The sequence below is a fragment of the Rutidosis leptorrhynchoides genome, chromosome 5 (assembly GCF_046630445.1).
Source record: "Rutidosis leptorrhynchoides isolate AG116_Rl617_1_P2 chromosome 5, CSIRO_AGI_Rlap_v1, whole genome shotgun sequence".
Classification (NCBI taxonomy): domain Eukaryota; kingdom Viridiplantae; phylum Streptophyta; class Magnoliopsida; order Asterales; family Asteraceae; genus Rutidosis; species Rutidosis leptorrhynchoides.
In genome coordinates, this window is record NC_092337.1 from 228580979 (window position 1) to 228605166 (window position 24188).

At 31.0% G+C, this 24188-nt stretch overlaps 1 protein-coding gene across 4 annotated transcripts; it reads left to right on the forward strand.

The window, feature by feature from the left end:
- The first annotated feature begins 21260 nt into the window (after positions 1-21260).
- LOC139850552 (F-box/FBD/LRR-repeat protein At1g13570-like) lies at positions 21261-23464 on the forward strand. 4 transcript variants are annotated; one of them, XM_071840117.1, is made up of 5 exons: positions 21261-21386; positions 21802-22379; positions 22455-22562; positions 22659-22823; positions 22904-23464. In XM_071840117.1, the coding sequence occupies exons 3-5, from the start codon at positions 22524-22526 to the stop codon at positions 23228-23230; spliced, it is 531 nt and encodes a 176-aa protein (XP_071696218.1). In that variant the 5' UTR covers positions 21261-21386; positions 21802-22379; positions 22455-22523; the 3' UTR covers positions 23231-23464. The 4 variants fall into 4 exon arrangements, 2 of the variants coding, with proteins under 2 accessions (XP_071696218.1, XP_071696219.1); XM_071840118.1 differs by having other exon boundaries at positions 22481-22562; XR_011760066.1 differs by having other exon boundaries at positions 21267-21386.
- The last annotated feature ends 724 nt before the right edge of the window (positions 23465-24188 follow it).

A 24188-nucleotide genomic window follows, 5' to 3' on the forward strand; every position in this document is an offset into this window, starting at 1 on the left:
GAATTCTTCTAGCAAGAACAACATTTCGATTCCTTTTCAAAGTAGCCAATTTTGTCACGGATCCAGCAAGTCAACTTCGATTTTTTCAGTCGGACCAGTCTTATTATAACCCTGATAGATACGTTGCCCTTTCGTCATTATTACTGGGGAATCTTTCATATTCCACCATATTACCACCAGCGTTTAATCATCTAAAACACGATTCTTCTGAACCCACCTCAGATTGATAACCAGAGATTCAGATATTATTGCATTAAATGCAGAGGAAACATAAAAATGGTAGATGGTTTAAACGGTCAAAAGTTTGATGATAAAAGATAGTGAGTTGGTAAAGCTCAGAAAAAGAAAGGATTTGGTACTGAAAAATGGATTGAGCAAAGTATGAAGGAAGCCATGGACAAATCACAGAGACTGAATCTGCCTTCAAAGGATCCAAATGATTCAGTGCCTGCTGAACTCGTTAGCAAACACCTTACTTCTTATTCTAAATCTCCACAGACAAATATTATTCATCATCATCAAATCTTGAATATTCTAAGATATCATAGTATCTTTCATTATAAATATCCTTGATAATTCTGAAGATATTTTCATAAGTATTCTCATTTGAAATCAATTATCTCTCTGTAATATCTGCAACATAAAAAGAAACTGTGTTAGTTTCTAAATACTGAAAAATTCGAATATGAATGTTTTTGAAGTAGTGTTGGGAACTGATACATGAGTTAATATAATATAATGACACTTGATCAACGTCATTATATTACAGTAGGTCATGTTAAGTTTCTAATGGGATGTGATGATTCACAGCACCATCATCATGTGCCATTTACACGACTCTTACATTCGATCTAATCCTTAAACATAGCAAGAAAATATTTCTTGATGATTCGATCTTTTAAAGGATATTCTGGTAATTTGACAAGTCAAAATCGCATCATTAAGATTTCCTTCTTAGAACATTAACTATGTTCATTCCGAAATTCATAACTGCAAATTCTGGACCATTACTCGCTTGACTCGAGGACGGGAAGAGGAAACGAAAGAATGAAGCTCCAAACTAGAAATTGGAGCATAAACCGCAGCAAATAAAATAGAATATTAATTATGGGTGACAATGATTATAGAAGACAGATGCAGGGGCATCGAAATATAAGGGAAGATATAAAACTCAACAACCACCCTGAAGCTACAAACCGTGCATATCAATACGTATTGCCACGTAAAGGCACGGAAAAATTAATAACACTATAACCCCAAGATAATAGTAGAAGTAAATAAAATCTTCCGGTGGTAGATGAAAGAGAAGGATGATAGATGTAAAAATTAAGAGTATATCAAGGATCAAAATGGGATGGAGCATATTGACGAATGTTTTAAAGTATGAACTGAGGAGAAAGAATAGAAGGTGTGAGTTGTAAGGAAACAAAGAGGGTGGATTTATAGAAAAATATCCGACAGAGCAATCGGAACAGATTATTACATTTACTCAAAGAAGATCCTGATTTCCTAAGTCGCCGAAGAACCAAATCTTATTACAAAAATTTTCTTTAAATCCCTTAAATTCCGGAAATCAATCATAGCTACGTCATCAGTTAAAACAAATCTACATTTACTCATTTCGCTCTTTTACGATAGCTTCACTCATACGCTTCGAGAAATCGAATTATTTTATCCGTACTTCTTAATCATGATAAAACTCTATGTATCAGCTTATATTCGTCATAATAACATTCTTACTATTAGCTATGACGACCTCTATCAAATTTCGGGACGAAATTTCTTTTAACGGGTAGGTACTGTAGTGACCCGGAAATTTCCGATCAAATTTAAACTTTAATCTTTATATGTATCCGACACGATAAGCAAAAATCTGTAATGTTGAGTCTCGAAAAGTTTGAAAACTATATTCATGTAATCAATTACCCTTTGACCATGTCTGACGATTCACGAACAAAAATGTGTAAATAGAAATGTATGTGTATGTACATATGTGTATTTTTTTTAAGCTAAGAAATATTGATAAAACATTTAAGAGCTTGGTGATACAAAAATAGATTATGAGATTATTATGTGACTTGAAAGCATTGAACGAATTAGTTGATATGAATATAAGCTACGAGATCTATTTTATGAACATAGAAATGCTATCCCAGTAGTTAGTGAATAATACTTTACTTGAACGTATTTGTTCGATGTAAGTTTATCAATGAGATTAAAAGATAATATCAAGTGATTGATTTATCAGGTACATTGAATTATAATTACGAGTCTTTGTTATGAGGTCCACTTGAATTAGAAAACCCTTACTTTTATCGGTATTCGGAATATTTGGAAAAGTGGTTACATGTAAGAACAAAAGTGTTATTATTGAGGATTAGACAGAAGTTGGTGGAGGATTGAATATCATAACACTTGATTGATCTATTTTTCAAACTTACGAAAACGATTTGCGATATAATAGAATCTGACTATTTGATTCATTAGATATTTTGAAAGTTTAAGGAAATTAATTTAGACGATGTCGCATATACGAAATTATATCAAATTAAGCTTGAAGTATAAACGTAATGTGTTAGAAGATTTTCTAATGAAATTAAAATAATTTTTGAACTATTATTAGCTTTGAAAAACTAAGTATTATATTATATACTTTTCCATTAAGTACGATGCGTACGAGTTTATATTTTTAAAAGAAAATACATAAAGTGATGGATTATAATTAATCATAGAACGTGTTGATTTTAAACTAATATTAATAGTTAGACTTTGTTAAATAACGAGTTTATGAATTATAAAGGTAAATGACCAAAATACTCAAAAGATTAAGTTACACTTTGTGTGGGTTAGTTTTTAATTAAATTAAGTCTAGTTATTAATAAAGGTACGTGTCACAAAATGTTTAATTTAAAATAAAATATTTTGATAAACAACGAGTCACTAATTTATAGAAGGAAATGACCACAACACTCAATTTTATAAGTTATATTTTTATAAAGGTAATTTATTGCTGAGTAAGTCTATTTTTTTGTAAAAGGTACACGTCACGTAACGTAAAAGGCTAGTTTTCTAAACATACGAAAGTGCGCCCGAAAAACCGAAAGTGGTACATGAGTCGTGAGACCATGACCGTGTCATTTTTGTAAAAATTATATTTTTACCATGAACGTAAATATAATATAATATTTAATTAATTCTAAAAATTAAATATAATTTATATTAAATAATATTAAAAAAAAAAAAAAAACCTACGTATATGTTATGTGATACATATCAACTGTCGGCAAGTTTTGTTAGTGTGATATGAGCTGTAATTTAGAATCATGCGATAGCATGAATTATACTAGGAGACCCCATGCGTTGGGTAGGTGGCTAACTTCTTTAAATTGTTCGATTTCTGGTTTACGTTTTCATTTCATTCATTCTTTCTATCCTCTCTGCACTCTAATATATATATATATATATATATATATATATATATATATATATATATATATATATATATATATATATATATATATAATCATTATCATTATTATTATTAAGATTAATAATATTATTAATCTTATTATTATTATCAGTAGTATTAATATTAGCAGTAATATACATAAAATACTACGACGAGGTCATGAGCGGGTCATTTCAAGACAAGTTTTATGAGTAGGATAGGGCTAAGGAAATTATGGGTTATGGCTATGGAGGTGATGGGTATTGTTCATGGGTATGCCCTTGAGGTCAAATTGGTAGTTATGGTCTCCGTCGCGTCTACGTACCTTTCCTACAATATTGAACCTCAATATTGATACGTGAGCACTCATAACTTAACTTTTATTTACTAATAGTGTATCCCTGACTAGTGCTCGAGAATATAGGATTGTGCATGCTTGTATATTTGATATTGCCGTTAGATAGGTTATGTTGAATCTTAAAGGTTGTTATACTAGGGATGAAATAAGGTATAAGATATGCATGTCATTGGAAAGCTAATGAAAAATTAATAACTTTACCTTTAGGTGCCAAATGGATCTGATGGACGGATTAGAAGTTATAGCCAATTGAAATTTCGTAAAAATGATTATTATTATCATCGTTAATATCGTTGTCCTAATTTTTATATAATTGTTAATATTATTATTATTATTATAGTTATTATTATTATCATTATTATTATTATTAAGAATTGTTATTTTTATAATTACTATCGTTAAAGTTATAATTAGTATTATTATTATTATCACATAAAATAGTTATTAGTATATTTATTATCATAATATTTATCAATGCTAGTTTATCAAATAAAAATGTAATATAAATTATATAATTACCTCAATAGAATCTATCACAATATTTTTATGATACTAAATGCACTTTATAAATTTTATTACTTAAAATATATAAAAGTATACTTTAATATAAAATTGGATCTATTAATAAATGAATTATATTATTTACTCTATTAAATCTTTTAAAATATTTTTAAAATATAAAACGACGATATTTAAAATCATATAATAATCATTTTTAATGGAAATCATTTTGAGTCAAACTAATTTTTGTCGACCTTTGCATATTAGACTCGAGCATTAGGATTGTGATACACTATGACTTAACTTAATGTATTAGACAAATATTGACAAATACATAATTATATATAAATAATTTAGGTTCGTGAATCCAAGGCCAACCTTACACTTGTTCAATGATGTTATATGTATTTTTACTACAAAATACAGTATGGTGAGTTTCATTTGCCTTTTTACCCTTTATATTTTTGGGCTGAGAATACATGCGCAATTTTTATAAATGATTTACAAAATAGACACAAGTACGTGAAACTACATTCTATGGTTGAATTATCGAAATCGAATATGCCCCTTTTTATTAAGTCTGGTAATCTAAGAATTAGGGAACAGACACCCTAATTGACGCGAATCCTAAAGATAGATCTATTGGGCCCAACAAGCCCCATCCAAAGTACCGGATGCTTTAGTACTTCGAAATAGATATCATGTCCGAAGGAGGATCCCGGAATGATGGGGATATTCTTATATGCATATTGTTAATGTCGGTTACCAGGTGTTCACCATTTGAATGATTATTTTTGTCTCTATGCATGGGACGTATATTTATGAGAACTGGAAATGAAATTCTTGTGGTCTATTAAAATGATGGAAATAAATGATTATGATAAACTAATGAACTCACCAACCTTTTGGTTGACACTTGAAAGCATGTTTATTCTCAGGTTTGAAAGAGATCTTCCGCTGTGCATTAGCTCATTTTAAAGATATTACTTGGAGTCATTCATGACATATTTCAAAAGACGTTGCATTCGAGTCGTTGAAGTTCATTAAAGATTATTATTAAGTAAATGACAGATTAGGTCATTTATAGTTTGGATATTATGAAATGGTATGCATACATGTCAATTTTCGATGTAAAGAAAGATTGCCTTTTAAAAACGAATGCAATGTTTGTAAAATGTATCATATAGAGGTCAAATACCTCGCAATGTAATCAACTATTGTGAATCGTTTATAATGTATATGAACGGGTCCTTTCACCCGGAACCAACTCAATGCGAAATTCAACTTGTCTTTCTACCGGAACACCCAGTAACTCATCCGGAAAAACGTCTTCAAATTCACTTACCACCGGAATTTCACGAATGGATGGTGGCTCATCACGAGTATCAACAACATGGGCAAGAAAAGCCATGCCACCACTAACAAGGAAACGACGTGCCCGTGCAAAAGTGCATATCGGCACAAGTCTTCTCCGCTTATCGCCATGAATAATTAACTCTCCCCCACTAGGGGTCTTTACAACTTATCATGGCATGCAATATCGGCTCTATAACGATCGAGCCAATCCATACCAACGACGATATCAAAATCACCCAAAGTCATCGGAATGAGATCGATTTTAAAACTTTCGGCACCAAACACAACATTACAATTTTTACACACATCAACCACTAGCGCCGTCTTGCCATCCGCTATTTCAACTTCTACTGGACGACTTAACTTAACTAGCGATTTATTTAACTTAGGCATAAATCTTGGAGATACAAACGACAAATTAGCACCACTATCAAAAAGTATCCGTACCGGATTAGAGTTAACCATGAAAGTACCTTAAATAACTTCATTGGATTGCTTGGCCTCCTCATTCGTCATCAAATAGTTGCGACCCCTAGTCGTGCCCGCCGCTTTCTCCAACCGTTTAACATGATCGATGTTCAAACCGGGACACTCCGGCCTCTTGTGCCCTTCTTTACCACAATTATAACAAGTAACTTTGTTCGGCACATTGGTACAATCAAGGGCCATGTGTCCTCTTTGTTTACAATTAAAACATGTGGGCCCGTAACCTGGAGTATCACCCTTCTTCACGCTATTTGCACCTTCAGAACCCTTCTTTGACTTCTTGTTTGAAAAGTTCGAATGACTTGATCCTTTAAACTTTCTTTTAGAAAAAGTGAAATCCCTTTTTTTTGGAACCTCCGGCTCAAAACCCCGAGCTAATTCAAATAACTCTTCAAAAGACTTAGCCACTCCTCGACTAATCTTACCCTTAAATTCATCATTCAAGGTACGGTAGAAATCTTTCATCAACTTGTGATCGTCACCAACGTATTCCGGACAAAAACAAGTCTTTACCAAGAAGGTAGATTAGAGAGTAACCAAGTCCATTGAACCTTGTCGCAAATTTTGCAACTCGTCCCGGATTCTATCAAGGTCGGAAGAAGTTCGATATTCTTTGAAGAATTCCTTCTTAAACTCCTCCCACGTCAAGCTCATGCATTGCTCTTCACCATATAATTGGATTTTATCATCCCACCACAACTTCGCCTCTTCTCGTAACATGCTAGAACCATACCTCGCCTTCTTCTCGGGAGGAGATTCCGCGGTACTTAAAGCTCCCTCGATATCGGAAATCCAACATGTGCTTTTCAACGGATCTCGTACCCCATTAAACATCGGGGGTTGAGAATCCTTGAAATTTTTGTAATGGAAGTCCCGCCTTCCATTCCCACCGTTACCATCACCCCCTTCGCCACGAGGATGAATGTTTCTAGCTTCTAATGCCTCCTCGATCGCGGCATTCATTCGCTCATTTATCATTTCGGTTACTTGCCCATCAACCGATTCTTGGAAAACCTTTCGGACATCGTCAAGAAATTCTGTTTTTAGCCTTTTAAAGATGGCCTCAACCTTGGCCGTGACTTTAACGTCCTCGCTCGTGCCTCCTTCATTGGTATCATGTCCATTTCTCATCTTCATTCTATAAAACGAAGTAAATTAAACAACGAAATGAAAGGACTTAACACATATGTATATACATATAGACCACACTATCCCATCTTGCTCAACAATCGTCGTACATCGCTTGTTTGACACGATTTGAACCCGTAACAATGGTAGCTAACATTGTTACGCGAGAACGTCGCATTAACTTGCTAGTACAACGTTTATCTCGCTTGATGATTGCTAACACAACACAAAACAATTAGCGCAAGGTTAGTTCACATAAACCTAAGCACTAATCAACTCCCGGTCTGACCCGTCTCCTACAAGTCCCGCATAACGCGCATACACAATAAAGTCTAAGTCTAGGCACCTATCTCAAGTCGCCTAAATCCCTTAGACCATGCTCTGATACCACTTATAACAACCCAAACCAATAACCAACCGATTACGCGAAACAAAAAAAAAATTATCAGAAGAGTGCGCGGCGCGCACACCTTAAGATGCGCGGCGCGCACAAGCCCCAACAGCTTCTGTCCGGTTTGTCCATTTTCAAATAAAGATCTCCCACTTCCCGACATTTTTAGACGAAACGCTTTTCACAACATGTTCTAATATGAAAAACTCATACGATTCAATCATAAAATGAGTTTTACAAAACGGGGCCCACATCGGCCGTTTTACGAGTTTCGTTCAAAACATACAAGTTTGACCATAAGAGTTTAAATTCCAAACGACACTATGAGCATGGTGTTTGGGGGTTAAACTACTCAAATCTCGGTCAAACTCCAAAAGCTATAACATCCAAAGAGTCCCCTACAAACCAAGCGGGATCTCTAATCCATACGAATGCCCTTACCCTTGTCTCCACCGGAGCCTATAAAAAGATAAACAACGAGAGGGTAAGCAAGGCTTAGTGAGTGCAACAATTATACATACACACATATAACCCATCTATTTGCATTCGTACCCACCAAATACCTCATACGAGAATATAACTCAAATAGCATGCCGTCTTACTAATAATGCTAACAACTCGTACTATCACAACATCACATTAGCATATACTCAACACAATATGTATATAGCATGCTAAACAATATCCATCAACATAATATGGTTAACCATAACGCTATGGTGCTACCGGCACGTGGTTCACACCATACGCATTTGAGTCTCACTCTTTTATAGTGCTACCGGCACGTGGTTCACACTTTGGCGTTACCGGCACGTGGTTCACGCCTCATTTTATAGTGCTACCGGCTCGTGGTTCACAATTGATGCTACCGGCTTGTGGTTCACATCTCATTTTATGGTGCTACCGGCTCGTGGTTCACACTTTATTTTATAGTGCTACCGGCACGTGGTTCACACTTGATGCTACCGGCTCGTGGTTCACATCATAATACCCGTCATATACATGTTATGGTACTACCGGCACGTGGTTCATACCATAACATTCACAAATAAATACGCCATATACACGTACGCATAATTATTCCACTCACCTTAAAGATTTGGTGATGGTTTTATCCTTTCGCAAGCTTTAAAGCCAAGTACCTAATGCAGTAAATACTCGATCAATAAACAAACTTGTTGGACTAAATACCAACACTTCACTCATGTGCATTTAATGACTTAAATTCATTAAATGCCCCATTTTCACCAAAACCACCCCTTAAGGGTCAAGACCATCATTAATCACTTAAAAGCTAGTGATTAAGGTCCAACAACACTAACTATTACACAATTAGGGTATTTCATACCCATATTTCCCAACTAGGTCAATCATTAGCCCTTTAACTAATTTAAAGTCAACACACACATTTTGGGTCATCCACTAACCCATCTAACACCCATTTACTAATTAACTAGGTGTGCTAGTGATTAACTAACCAATTAAGACTCATAAACATCAATTAATACTTTGAAACCCTAGGTTAGTTACCATTGAGTCTTCATGACTCCATCTTACCCAAGAATACCCAAAATCATTAAATATGGGTTTTATGTTCATCACTATCCCAAATCCTAACCCTTAAATCAATTAAAATAAGGAAATCAAAGTTAGAGTTTACCACCACAATCACAACGTAGCTAGTGATTAGATGAACAACTTTAACACACGCTCTTTGGCCCGAAAACAACTTCTTCCTCTAGGATTTAAGCTTTCTCACACAAGAACTCTTCTCTTACACTAGAATTTAAGTGGAATGGATAAAGGTAGTTGATAATGGAGTTATGACTCCCCACAAACTGATCTGGTAGCCTTTAACTCGTCCCCAAGTGAAATTACCAAAAAGCCCATCAAAATATCTCATTAAAAGAGCAGAATCCGGCTACAGTAAAGGGTGCACGGCGCGCTCCCTTTAGTGTGCGCGGCGCGCACTAAGTGCTGGACAGATTCTGACTTCAGTTTAATTACACAAAGATACCCACACTCTATGTATCATATATGCACTGCTGTACAAAAAGATTAGGGTTTTACACGTAACTAGTATATATTATCCACAATTCTAAACCTTATTCATCCGCTCGTTCCGGCCGACAATCATCCTGGAGTAATGGAAGAAGTCAACGAGCTTCGCGCTCGAGTAATAAATTCGGAGAATATGGTGCAAAATTTACCAGCTTCAGTAACATCACCTGAACCAACAGTACCATCAGTAACAGCACCAGTACCATCAACAATCCATGCCTCAACATCTCATTCTGTACCAAGAGTATAATCATCGTTCTACGTATCGTTCTACATCAATTATCTTCGTTCTTCATGGCGATTATGTAATCTCTAATGTTATAGAGATTATGTATTCTAGTTTTGACGGTAAACCAAATGAGTTTAATACTATATTAACTCATTAAATCCATGATTACATCTGAAGAAAATATATATGTAAGTATATTTTCACAAAGATTGTAATTAAAAATTCTTTCGTACAAACTGTTAATGGTGAAAATATTTTAACGGGTAGGTAATACCCGAGGAATATTTAGATTTCACATTAATAAGTTACACTGTACATTCTTCGAATCTGATTCAACGATCATTTACTATCCTACTTACATCCACAGATATACGAATCCATTCACCACAGAATAATCATTTTCATTCAATTTCATATTTGGATTTTGACCTATCAGAATCCAACAAGTGGCATAATGAAGAAAACATTGGACAAAATAAAATTTGTTAGAAACAAACAAATTAATTATGAGAAATTTTGTTAAGAATCCACGCTAATAAAATCCTAGCTAACTGTTCATAGCTAACTGTTAAATCCTTATTACATTTATTTATCGCAATTTATTTCTCGCAGTTTTAATTCTCGCAATTTTATTTATTGTCATTTAATTTCTGTTATTTATTTTACGCACTTTATTTATCGTCATTTAAATACTGTTATTTACGCATTTTAAATATCGGGACACGTATACAAGGTTTTGACATATCATATCGACGCATCTATATATATTATTTGGAATAAGCAAAGACACTCTATATGCAGTAATGATAGAGTTAGCTATACAGGGTTGAGGTTGATTCTATAATAATGTATATATTTTGAGTTGTGATCGAGTCTGAGACATGTACACGGGTCAAGATACGTATTAATTAATTTAAATATTATATATTAAACTATATATGAATTATTGGACTGTTAACTGTGGACTATCAACTGTGGACTAATGACATTAGACAATTAAAATGAATTAAAATATTGATTATAACATATGAAACTAAACATCTCTTCAAGTTTGCCACTTGATTTCATCCTGAACTTCATTTGTATCTTGAAGATTACGATCTGCATTCAAACCTTTCATGATTCTGGAAAATACCTCAAACTAGAGGATGAACCAACCGCACTTCATCTATGGAAGAAAAGATTGATACATATAGTCATGCATCTGAAAAACTCTCGGAAATTGAGTAAACGTTTAACACATAGTTGTGCTAATTCCTTAGTGTTATTATTACCCAAAATAACTTGATAATCCCTTTTTCAAAGTAGCGAATTTTTTCACAGTTCCAGCAAGACAACTTCGAATTTTCGTTCGAAACAACTTTATTAACACCTTGATATATATGTGTGCTCTTTTATCATTACCGGGGAACTGTTTATATCTTAACAACAACTTCGTTGATCTTTGACTTTCCGAAAAATCATTATCTTTATCGAAACCCTATCCGCATCTTGTAACGATAATTGCCATACCAATTACCAGAAATCAGCAACCAGTATTTCGAATCTCGCAGCATGTCTACATCAACAGTCATATGTATACATATAACATTTACCTCTTGGAATTATGACCTTCAATTCTGGATTTATGAAAAGCACCCAGTTTACGAATCAGTTCTCCGAATTTTTGGAAAATGCTGATGAAGCAACAAAAACTGTAAACGACTTTAACAGTCGAAAGTTTGATGATAAAGAATAGTATGTTGGCAAAGCTCAGAAAAGTTGGAATTGAAAATTGGATTGAGCAAATCATGAAAGAGACTATGGACAAATCACAAGAACTAAACCTGTACTTACCGAATCCAGATGATTCAATATCTGATGAAATCTTTAGCGAATATCTTGCTCCTACCTAATCTAAATTCTTGCGGAAGAATTTTATTCAGCATTCCTCGAACTTAGAAATTCCAAAATATCATCATAAATATCTTCGATATTTCTGAGGATATTTTCATAAATATTCTTGTTCAAAATTTATCTATCTCCTCGTATTATCAGTGTTACATCAGAAACGTAACTATTTTAGTTTCTAAATTCTAAAAAATTCGAATTTAAAATGCGAATGTTTTTGAAGTAGCGTTGGGAACTGATGCATGAGTTAGTATAATATAATAACACTTGATCAACGTGATTATATTACAGTAAGTCATGCTGAGTTTCTAATGAAATGTGATGATTCACAGACTATAACGTCATCATGTGCCATGTTACACGACTCTTACATTCTATCTAATCTATAAACATATCAATAACATATTTTCTTGATAGTCCTATCTTTTTCCCTAAATTCTGGTAATCTAAAAAGTTAAATTGTGCTATTACCGTTTTTTTCTTAGAACATTAGTCATGTTCATTCGAAACTTCATATCTAATGTTCTAAAGAATAGGTAGGAGCAAGATATTCGCTAAAGATTTCATCAGATATTGAATCATCTGGATTCGGTAAGTACAGGTTTAGTTCTTGTGATTTGTCCATAGTCTCTTTCATGATTTGCTCAATCCAATTTCCAATTCCAACTTTTCTGAGCTTTGCCAACATACTATTCTTTATCATCAAACTTTCGACTGTTAAAGTCGTTTACAGTTTTTGTTACTTCATCAGCATTTTCCAAAAATTCGAAGAACTGATTCGTAAACTGGGTGCTTTTCATAAATTCAGAATTGAAGGTCATAATTCCAAGAGGTAAATGTTATATGTATACATATGACTGTTGATGTAGACATGCTGCGAGATTCGAAATACTGATTGCTGATTTCTGGTAATTGGTATGGCAATTATCGTTACAAGATGCGGATAGGGTTTCGATAAAGATAATGATTTTTCGGAAAGTCAAAGATCAACGAAGTTGTTGGTAAGATATAAAAGGTTCCCTGGTAACAATAAAAGAGCTCGCATATATATCAAGGTTATAATAAGGTTGTTTCGAACGAAAAGTCGATGTTGACTTGCTGGAGCTGTGACAAAATTTGCTACTTTGAAAGGGATTTTCAAGTTATTTTGGGTAATACTAACACTAAGGAATTAGCATAGCTACGTTTTAAACGTTTACTCAGTTTCCGAGAGTTTCTCAGGTGCATAACTATATGTATCAATCTTTTCTTCCATAGGTAAAGTGCGGTTGGTTCATCCTTTCGATTGAGGTGTTTTCAAGAATCATGAGAGGTTTGAATGCAGATTGTAATCGTTAAGATACAAATGAGTTGTTAAGATGAAATCAAGTGGCAAACTTGAAGAATTGTTCAGTTTCATATGTTATAATCAATATTTTAATTCATTTTAATTGTCCAATGTTATTAGTCCACAGTCGATAGTCCACAATTAACAGTCCAATAATTCATATATAGTTTAATATATAATATTCGAATTAATTAATACGTATCGTGACCCGTGTACATGTCTCAGACTCGATCACAACTCAAAGTATATATTATTTGAGAATCAACCTCAACCCTGTATAGAGAACTCGATCATTACTGCATACAGAGTGTCTATGGTGATTCCAAATAATATATATAGATGTGTCGTTATGATATGTCAAAACCTTGTATACGTGTCCCGATATTTAAAGTGCGTAAAATAATTACAGAAATTAAATGACGATAAATAAAATTGCGAGAATTAAAATTACGATAAATAAATTGCGATAAATAAATTGCCATAAATAAATGTAATACAAAATTAACAGTTAGCTAGGAACAGTTAGCTAGGATTTTGTTAGTGTGAATTCTTAACAAAATTCCTCATAGTTAATTTGTTTGTTTCTAACAAATTTTATTTTTGTCAAATGTTTTCTTCATTATGCCACTTGTTGGATCCTGATAGATCAAAATTTAAATATGAAATTGAATGAAAATGATTATTCTACGGTGAACGGATACATATATCGGTGGTTGTAAGTAGGATAGTAAATGACTGTTGAATCAGATTCGAAGAATGTACAATGTAACTTATTAATGTGAAATCTAAATATTCCTCGGGTATTACCTACCCGTTAAAATATTTTCACCATTAACAGTTTGTACGAAAGAATTTTTAATTACAATCTTTATGAAAATATATATACTTGTATATTTTCTTCAGATATAATTATGGATTTAATGAGTTAATGTGATATTAATCTCATTTGATTTACCGTTATAACTAGAATATATAATCTCTAAAACATTGAAGATTACATAATTGTCATGTCGAACGAAGATAAATGATGTAGAACGATTCGTAGAACGATGATTATGCTCGAGGTACATAATGAGATGTTGAGGCGTGTTTTGTTGAAACTTGGGTTGTTGGTGGTACTGGTGTTGATGCTGGTGATGTTGCTGAAGCTGGTACGTTTTGCACCATATATCCCAAATTTATTACTCGAGCGCGAAGCTTGTTGACTTCTTCCATTGCTCCAGATGATTGTCGGTCGGAATAAGCGGATGAATAAGATTTAGAATTGTAGATAGAATTTAATCATGACGATCTACTCTGGAAATGAGAGAAAAAATGGTATTACGAACAGGTTCGCCGGTAAGGGCTTCAGGTTCTTCACCAAGAGGTGAATTCGGTTGGTGGAAGGGATCGCCTTCTTCGCGTCTCCATTGATTAAGTAGGCTACGAACCCATCAGATGAATTGGTTGATTCATTCTGGTGACACTGCTTTCGGAGCTTAGGTGAAACTCCATATCGGAATAGCTGTCGGAATCCGAGGAATTCGAACTGGTTGAGGGATTCATCTCGTACGATCAGATGAAGGATTTTCGATAAGAAATAGATTATAGGATGTAGATTAGTACCCTGTAATACATAAGTTACATATGCATATATAATACCAAAATCCCATAAGTTACGGAGGAATCTACGAAAGCTGTCAGACAAAGGTAACAATAACATATACGCTAAGATATGAATTTATCTATACACTATTCATGCAATCAATGCAGTAATATGTGTCTAGACTAGGATTGATAAGCAGGTAATTTCCTAAGGATGATAAGTAGATGATTTTTGACACGAAATGATAAGCAAAACTTTTGACATGCAGATACGGTCGAAGTCCAGACTCACTAATGCATCCTAACGACTTATCAGTTAGCCACACTAATGCAGACCTGGTTCGCTAAGACCAATGCTCTGATACCAACTGTAGAGACCCGTCCTAATCCATCCAGACTAAGTCCATATCGATTATAAACGATTCACAATAGTTGATTTCATCGCGAGGTATTTGACCTCTATATGATACATTTTACAAACATTGCATTCGTTTTTAAAAGACAAAGTTTCTTTTCATCGAAAGTTGACATTATGCATACCATTTCATAATACATCCAACTATATTTGACTTAATAATAATCTTGATGAACTCAACGACTCGAATGCAACGTCTTTTGAAATATGCCATGAATGACTCCAAATAATATCCTTAAAATGAGATAATGCACAGCGGAAGATTTCTTTCATACCTGAGAATAAACATGCTTTAAAGTGTCAACCAAAAGGTTGGTGAGTTCATTAGTTTAACATAAATAATCATTTCCATCATTTTAATAGACCACAAGATTTTCATTTTCAGTTCTCATAAATATACGTCTCATGCATAAAGACAAAAATATCATTCATATGGATTGAACACCTGGTAACCGACATTAACAAGATGCATATAAGAATATCCCCTATCATTCCGAGAAAACCTTCAGACATGATAAAAACAACATCGAAGTACTAAAGCATCCGGTATTTTGGATGGGGTTCGTTAGGCCCAATAGATCTATCTTTAGGATTCGCATCAATTAGGCGTGCACTAATTCTCAAAATTAGTGATGTTCCCTAATTCTTAGGCTACCAAGCAAAAAGGGGCATATTCGGCTTCGATCATTCAACCATATAATGTAGTTTCGATTACTTGTGTCTATTTCATAAAACATTTATAAAAATTGCGTATGTATTCTCAGTCCCAAAAATATATATTGCAAAAGCATTTAAAAAGGGAGTAATGAAACTCACCATACTGTGTTTTGTAGTAAAAATACATATGACTATATTGAATAATGTAGGGTTGGCCTCGGATTCACGAACCTATATCATTTGTGTACTTATTAATATACATAATTGTAATCGATCAAGTTTATATATATTATTGATAATACACTTGTTATATTATATAGTATATAGATAAATTTATTATATTTAATTTATATATCTTATATATCTATTATTTATCATTCATCATAACAAAATTTTATATCAAAATTTATGTATGATAAAAATATATATATTTATATATTAGTTTTTACATATGACTTAATTATCATCATTTTAATAATAAAAATATATTGTTATGCATTATTAATTATTATTGTAAAAAAAATCTATTTGTAGTAATACTAATAATGATAAGAATTACATTAATAATGATAGTACTAATAGTAATAATAAGGTTACTCTTAGTGCAATTGATGATTTTAATAAAGAAAAATAATACTTTGATAATTTTTGTTATTTTGATACTTTTAATAGAATTGATAATAATAATAATAATAATAATAATAATAATAATAATAATAATAATAATAATAATAATAATAATAATAATAATAATAATAATAATAATAATAATTCTAATATTATTAATAATGATAATTTACTTTATTAATATAATGATAATAATAATAACAGTGCTAATAAAACTAATCAGATTTATCATAGACTTCGTGTTAAATTTCTAGACTTATAACTACAATTTCTATATCTTAAATTCATATTCATATTCATAATTATATAGATATTCATATAATTATAATCATTTTCTATAATTTTACTATATCAACTTTTATTGTTAAATTCAAAATATCACTGTTATTAACATTTTCATATTCATATTCATATTAATAATAATAACAATAATACAGTAATGATAATACTAATAATTTTTAATGATGATACTAGTAATAATAAGGATAATAATATAAGTTTTTTTTAACAATAATAATAATTATGTCATTATTAATAGTAATAACATTAGTTAACATCATAATATCAATAATTAATAATAATACTAGCAATAATAACAATGATATTAATAATGTTAACTAATACTAATAATAATAATAATAATAATAATAATAATAATAATAATAATAATAATAATAATAATAATAATAATAATAATAATAATAATAAAAATAAAAATAATAAACATAGTTATACCTCAATAGAAGAGGTTTATAAAAAAAATCGCCAATGCCGGGGATCGAACCCGAGACCTCTTGATAACCCGTCAATACGCTAAACCATTCAACCAATCATGTTTTTCTGATCTAATCTAACAGCTATATTATATATCCCGTACGTTTTCCTGTTTCATCTTCTTCTTCCTTATAAACCCAAGATCGAACCAGGGTTCAAACCTTTCTAATAACATATTTCTCGATTAATTTTAAGGCTTTATGATGACAGTAAAACAACCTTATTTGCTGGGTTGAATCGTTTGTTTAACAGAAATCAAAATTTGACAAAACAGACATAATTACACGAAGAGCAACTCAATCTTTGACTTGGAAATTGATAACGTTTTAGCTCGTGATTTCGAAATGAAATACGTTCCAATTCCTTCATAGAAACTTTCTATAACCTCAATTGGATCCAAAACATTGTATTAGACTCAAATTTTATGATGAACACATTAGTTGACCTTTTTTGACATTATGTTTGACTCGTAAATTCAAACTCTGAAGATGAAATTGAGATGTGAAACTTTACAGGAAGTTCAAATAAAATGTTTCTAACACAATTGCATTGTTAGATTTTGAAGATTGATTCAAATTAGATGAATTGTCAAAAATATGAAAGTACAGAACAGATACCTGTGTTCATGATCGGTTTTTATTTAATTTGACATCTAAGGGCTGTAAAAACTTATAATTGATGTTGAGGATGTAATACTGATGGAATGTCGTAATATCTTAATGTAGTTCCTTCGTTTAATAGTGATTTGTGTCGTCATATGAATATACGATAGTACAGAAAGATTTTAAAGGAAATAAAATAAGAATCAATGGTTATCAGCAATTTGGATTATCCTTCTGATTGAACACTGATTAGTACGATCAATTAAACAGATAAACAATCATCTACAGCTCGATAACGATGGGAAACAGAATACGCTTTATACTGCATCTAAATACGTATATAATGTATGCATATCCCTATATATCAGTAATATATATATATATATATATATATATATATATATATATATATATATATATATATATATATATATATAATCTGTAAATTTGCTTATCTGTATATCTATGTGTATATATAACAGTATTTTTATGTATGTATCTTGTATCTGATTACAAACTGTATCATATATTCGTAATTTTAATGTTACAACTAGTAATAATTATTTAGATAATAATAATGGAATTAGTAATATTTATATCAAATATGTATATATATATATATACCATTATATATATGTATTTTTATAGATTGTAATCAATCTCATAATTAATAATTATAATTATCATATTAATACACTTACTATTATGAATAATAATAATAATAATAATAATAATAATAGTATTAAAAGTAATAGTAATAACAAGTCCTATCAATAATAATTTTTAGTGTATTTGGTAATAATAATATTATTAATGGTAATTATAGTAATAATACTGTTAATAATTATTTTTATAGTATTCATATCATTAATAAATAATAATACTGATATTAACTATATAAAACTGATAATAATCATTTTATTCATAATAATGTTACTACTTGTATTATTTATGATAAAAATGATAATTCTAAAAATAATAATCATAATGCTAATTTAAAATTTTACTATTAATTATAATAATAATGATATTAGTAAAGTTAATAATAATATTAGTAATTATAACATCTTACATGCATTTAACCTCATATCTATATCTATATATTATATATATTGAAGATAATAAACTAACAAGTAGTGATATTAATATTAATGTTAATAATAAATAATAATAATTGAAGTAATAAATACATTGGTATAACAATTTATATTTTAGACTTGTAATTAATTTGTTGTAATATTTAATAGGTATGTAATATAAATTTTACATAATATCTTTTATCAGATATTGAATATTTATAAATTATACATATATATATATATATATATATATATATATATATATATATATATATATATATATATATATATATATATATATATATATATATATATATATATATTTGTTTGTAACTAATTGTTCGTTAATCGTCGGTAATGGTCGAAGTCAAATGAATGTACGAAAATAGTTCAAAAGTTTTGAGATTCAATTTAATAAACTTTGCTTATCATGTCGAAATAATATTAAGATTAAAGTTTAAATTTGATCGAAAATTTCCGGGTCGTCACAAAAGTCACGAGGAAAATATTGTAAGGCATGAATTTGAAATCAAACAGTAATCTCCACTAACCCTTGTCTAGTTCCCGTTAATTGACACATTTGTTCTTACTTGTAAATCACTTTACCATTTTCCGAATGTTGTTAAAAGAACAGATTTCATAAATTACAGTGGACCTCTCAACAGAGACCCGTAATCATATCACAATGTATCTGATAATTCAATCATTTGATATTATCTTTTAATTTCGTTGATAAATATATTAAACATATATTGAAACAAATACGTTTATGTAAAGTATTATACATCTAATACTTCGATAATGTTTTTAATTAATATAACTATATATTATATATATACATATATATATACACATAAATGTTCGTGAATCGTCGAGCACAGTCAAAGGGTAATTGATTTCATGAATGTAGTTCTAAATTTTTTGAGATTCAACTTATCAAACTTTGCTTATCGTGTCGAAATCATATAAAGATTAAGTTTAAATTTGATCGAAAATTTCCGGGTCGTCACAGTACCTACCCGTTAAAGAAATTTCGTCCCGAAATTTGATTAGGATCGTCATGGTTGACAATAAGTATGTTCTCATGATGAATACGAGTTGAAAATTAGAGTTTTATCATCAGTGAGTAGTATGAATAAAACAATTCGTTCATGTGAAGAGTACGAGTGGAGTTATCACAAAAGAGTGAAATGAGTAAATGCGGGTTCGTCTTAACCGGTGACGTAGTCACGGTTGATTTCCGGAATTCAAGGGATTTAGAGGAAATTTTTGTAATAAGATTTGATTCTTCGGAAATTAAGGAAATTAGGATCCTCTTTGGTTAAACGCGATAATCTGTTTCGATTGCTCTGTCGGATATTTCACTATAAATCCCCCCTTCGTTTCCTTATTTCTACAGCTCACATCTTCTATTCTTTCTTCCTCAATTCATACTTTAAAGCATTCGTAAATATGCTCCAACAAGTTCTTCCTCAATTCATACTTTAATTCATACTTAACTTGATCAGAATAAATGAACTACATTTATTCTCTCACCACAATCTTCCAATTTTCATCACAATTACTATTTTCTTTGTCATAAAAGCATACACTACATATATTATTAAAACATGTATTTCATATACATATATAACGTAATTAATCCCGTAAAGAGAACTCACATTTGAATAATAATTATTATAATTATTATGGGGTATTTTGTATAAGATTGTACTATTTGTTTTAAAGTTTATACATATGGTCATGCATGTGTTTTATCATAAGGTTGTACATAATGCCTCAAATATTGTATATATGGTAATTGGGTGTTTTATTATAAAGTTGTACATTATGCTTTATATATTATACAATTAACATGTTAATTTTTTTATTAAATATAATTATTTTAATGACATCATCACAAGGGTTCAAAATTTTCTCTTTTATGCTTTTTTTAATATTTTAAAACAAAATTATCAGATTTTTTTAAGCTTATGGAGTGTAAGTCTCATTTTAAAATTAAATTTTAATATTTCAAAAAAAATGATAGATTTAGAAGTTTGGTTTCTTAATTATGGTAATAATTACTTTCTAAATTATTTTATTTATTTATTTAAGTTATTAAAATATTAATGACATCATCATGATTGTTCTGAAGATGACATATGTTAAATGATGAGTTAAAATTAAGTTAGGATGAAATCATCATTTTATCAATTTAATAGAAAGTATAGATAGATAGATATACATTTATATATATATATATATATTATTTATATATATACTGATACTGAAAAAAAGAAGAGGAAAGGTAAATTTGAGAAGTTAAAGGGGGCTTGGATCATCACAACAAAAATTGTCTACCCCAAATTCATTCGCGAGAAAAATTACCCCCAAACTCATTTTCTTTCATATGTACCAAAAATCATATTCGAAATTTGTCATTGCATGTCAACAAGTAATCGAAGGGTTTGGGCCGTATCAGATTTTAAAGGTAAAAAATCGGTACTTCTGTAGTTCGTGTTCTAATATTTTTTCATGATTAGGGTTCGAAGATGATTTGATATCAAGTTAATCGTTTGATGGTGTGTGTTATTTGCAAGTTGTTGTAATACTACTATACTAGTAATAATAAATAATAATAGGTACAACGAGTTTATGTCACTGATCTTACATTTCTTTCGATCATCAATTTTATTTATTTTATAGATGTTTTAGTGAAATATTAGCAATATTGTAGTTGAGGTGCTCAACAATTGTGTTAAATTTAAAACATATGTTAACTTAAAGTAAAGTAAAATGTATTCTGAAATAGCTTTTATGTGTTTAACTTACACTCTGTTTATGTTTAATTAATTTCTTTGTTTTTCTATAAACTTTGGGACCTAATGTTGAATTGATTTTTGCAGTGACCCAACAAGAATTTCGTGCAATGAAAATTCAACATTTGTCGGTAGATAGACTCAGCACCCTTCCTCCAAATATAATAGAAACCATCCTATGTCTTATACCTTTTCGAGAGGCTGCAAGGACATGTGTTCTCTCTAAAGAATGGAGGTACAATTGGACTAAAATTACCAAAATTGTGTTTGATGAGGAGACACTTCAAGGGTCAGCTGATGGGAATAATCTTTTCAGTATTGTATACCAAATTCTGTTACAGTACCAAGGTCCCATAGTTGAGTTTTCTATTTGCATACTCGAGGATGACACCTATGTTGAAGTGGACCAAGTAATGCTTTATTTGTCGAGAATGGATACTGTTAAGAAACTTCGTTTGGGTAATTTTTCTAGGATACCCATAGATGTCTTCTCGATGCAACAATTAACTGACATATATCTTCACGGGTGTTATAATTTTTGCCTACCAGAGACATTCAATGGTTTGTGTAGCGTTACTACTTTAACGATAGATGGTGTAATAATCTATAAGAAAGCGCTTTTACATCTTCTATCCAAGTGTCCATTACTGAAAACCCTTAATCTTGTAAGTTCTCATTTACTAAAAAATTCATCCTATTATGGGTTTTATCACTTATCTGAATATTGTAAGTTTCTGTAGCTTTAAGGACATGATGTTATTTACAGTGATGACGACTCCGGCCTTATTGAGCTATTCGGGTGTTTACCTATGATTGAAAATTTGACTATTTACCTTTGGGGTATTGAGGTAATAGAGTTATTCACTTGGTTATTTAATTTGAAGTTATTACTTTTTGTATGTATGATTTGTATGGTTGATGTTCGTTTTTGCGTATGGTACAAGTGTTTTGGTGAACCTGAGCATCCACGAAAGCTTCCAAACTCATTATATAACCTCAAATACTTGTACTTATACGCTGTTAATTTGAGCGGAGATTTTGGCTTTGGGATGCCTTTTCTTGCTCTTGTGATCAGAGCTTCTCCAAACTTGGAGAAAATCAAGCTAAGTGTAAGGACGATAAATTTATCTTGTATTTTATTTTTATGTCAATCAGTTTGTACTGACTCAGTAAATACCCCTTTTTGCAGATGGTTACAACGATTAGAAATTCTGGAGATCCTAATATGTTAGGGACAAAGTCAAATGAAGATAAAGAATTGGATGCAGGTGAAGATGATTATTCAGATATTCAGTTAAAAAATTTGAATGAGTTAGAGATTGAAAATCTTGATAACAAGAAGCTTGAGTTGGAGTTTTTGAAGCTTATGTTGGTCAAAACACCTGTGTTGAAGACGTTGAGGATATTTCTTCATGAACAGGTTGCTGAGGATGAAGAATTGGATATGTCAAACCTTTTGCGTAGCTGTGCACCTGCATCACCGGTGGTGGAAATCAGTTTACATCGTAATGTTTGAATGCAGACCATGTAGATGCAATTGGTTTGATACAACCTTAAAAGATGGTGTTGACTGCTACTTTTTTTCCTGCAATTTGTCTGTTTAATCTTTCAGCTACTTATTGCTTTTTCCTGACACAATTTTAGTGTATGCAAAACTTACTGATTTTCTTAACACGATTTGTGAAGCTTGGTAGTAGGGATGACAATGGCCACCCGATCCAGCGGATATCCATCCGATCAATCCGCTTCGTGATGGTTATGGATGAAGCTAAATGGATATGGATACGGATATGGATGAACTTAAATTGATATTGATATGGATATGGATGAAAGTCTCATCCATGGATATATCCATTAACAACCGAAATACATATGTGAATACATAAATATAAGTATATGCTTACATATTTACTATTACAAATGCATTTACCGATGAATTTACATTTTGCTTTCAACTTTATAATAATGAAAGAACTATGACATATTACAATAAAATACGTAAATAAATGAACAAATATATAATTAATTTTTTATAATGGAGTATATGTTTAATAGTAAATTCATCAAATGTGTTCCCTCTTTAACAAAGATTATACATTCTTGCGAATATATTTAGATTATGTTATGTTATATATATTTGACTTAAGTGCGTAATTCGTCCTTAATGTTTGCCCTTTTTTTCATTCTAGTCCCTAATATTTTTTTTTCTCATCCTCGCTCTTAAAGTCACTACACAGTTTCATTTTGATCCCGGCTGGGATACACACGTGATAAACACATGAGGGTAATATTGTCTTTTGCGTTTAAGTATATTATTAACTGTAAATAATAAAGGGACGAGGATGAAACACAAGCATAACTATAAGGACCAAAGGCGTAATTAAGTCATGTTTATATTTATATCCAAAGGTATCTGACCAATGCTATTCGTTATTGAATATAAACCCTAGTTCCCAAATTGATTTTATCTGGTC

Coding starts and splice junctions, on each gene's coding strand:
- LOC139850552 (XM_071840117.1), top strand. CDS start 22,524: ATGATTGAAAATTTGACTATTTACCTTTGGGGTATTGAG. Junction 22,563..22,658: donor TTTACCTTTGGGGTATTGAG/GTAATAGAGTTA, acceptor GTATGGTACAAG/TGTTTTGGTGAACCTGAGCA. Junction 22,824..22,903: donor TGGAGAAAATCAAGCTAAGT/GTAAGGACGATA, acceptor CCCTTTTTGCAG/ATGGTTACAACGATTAGAAA.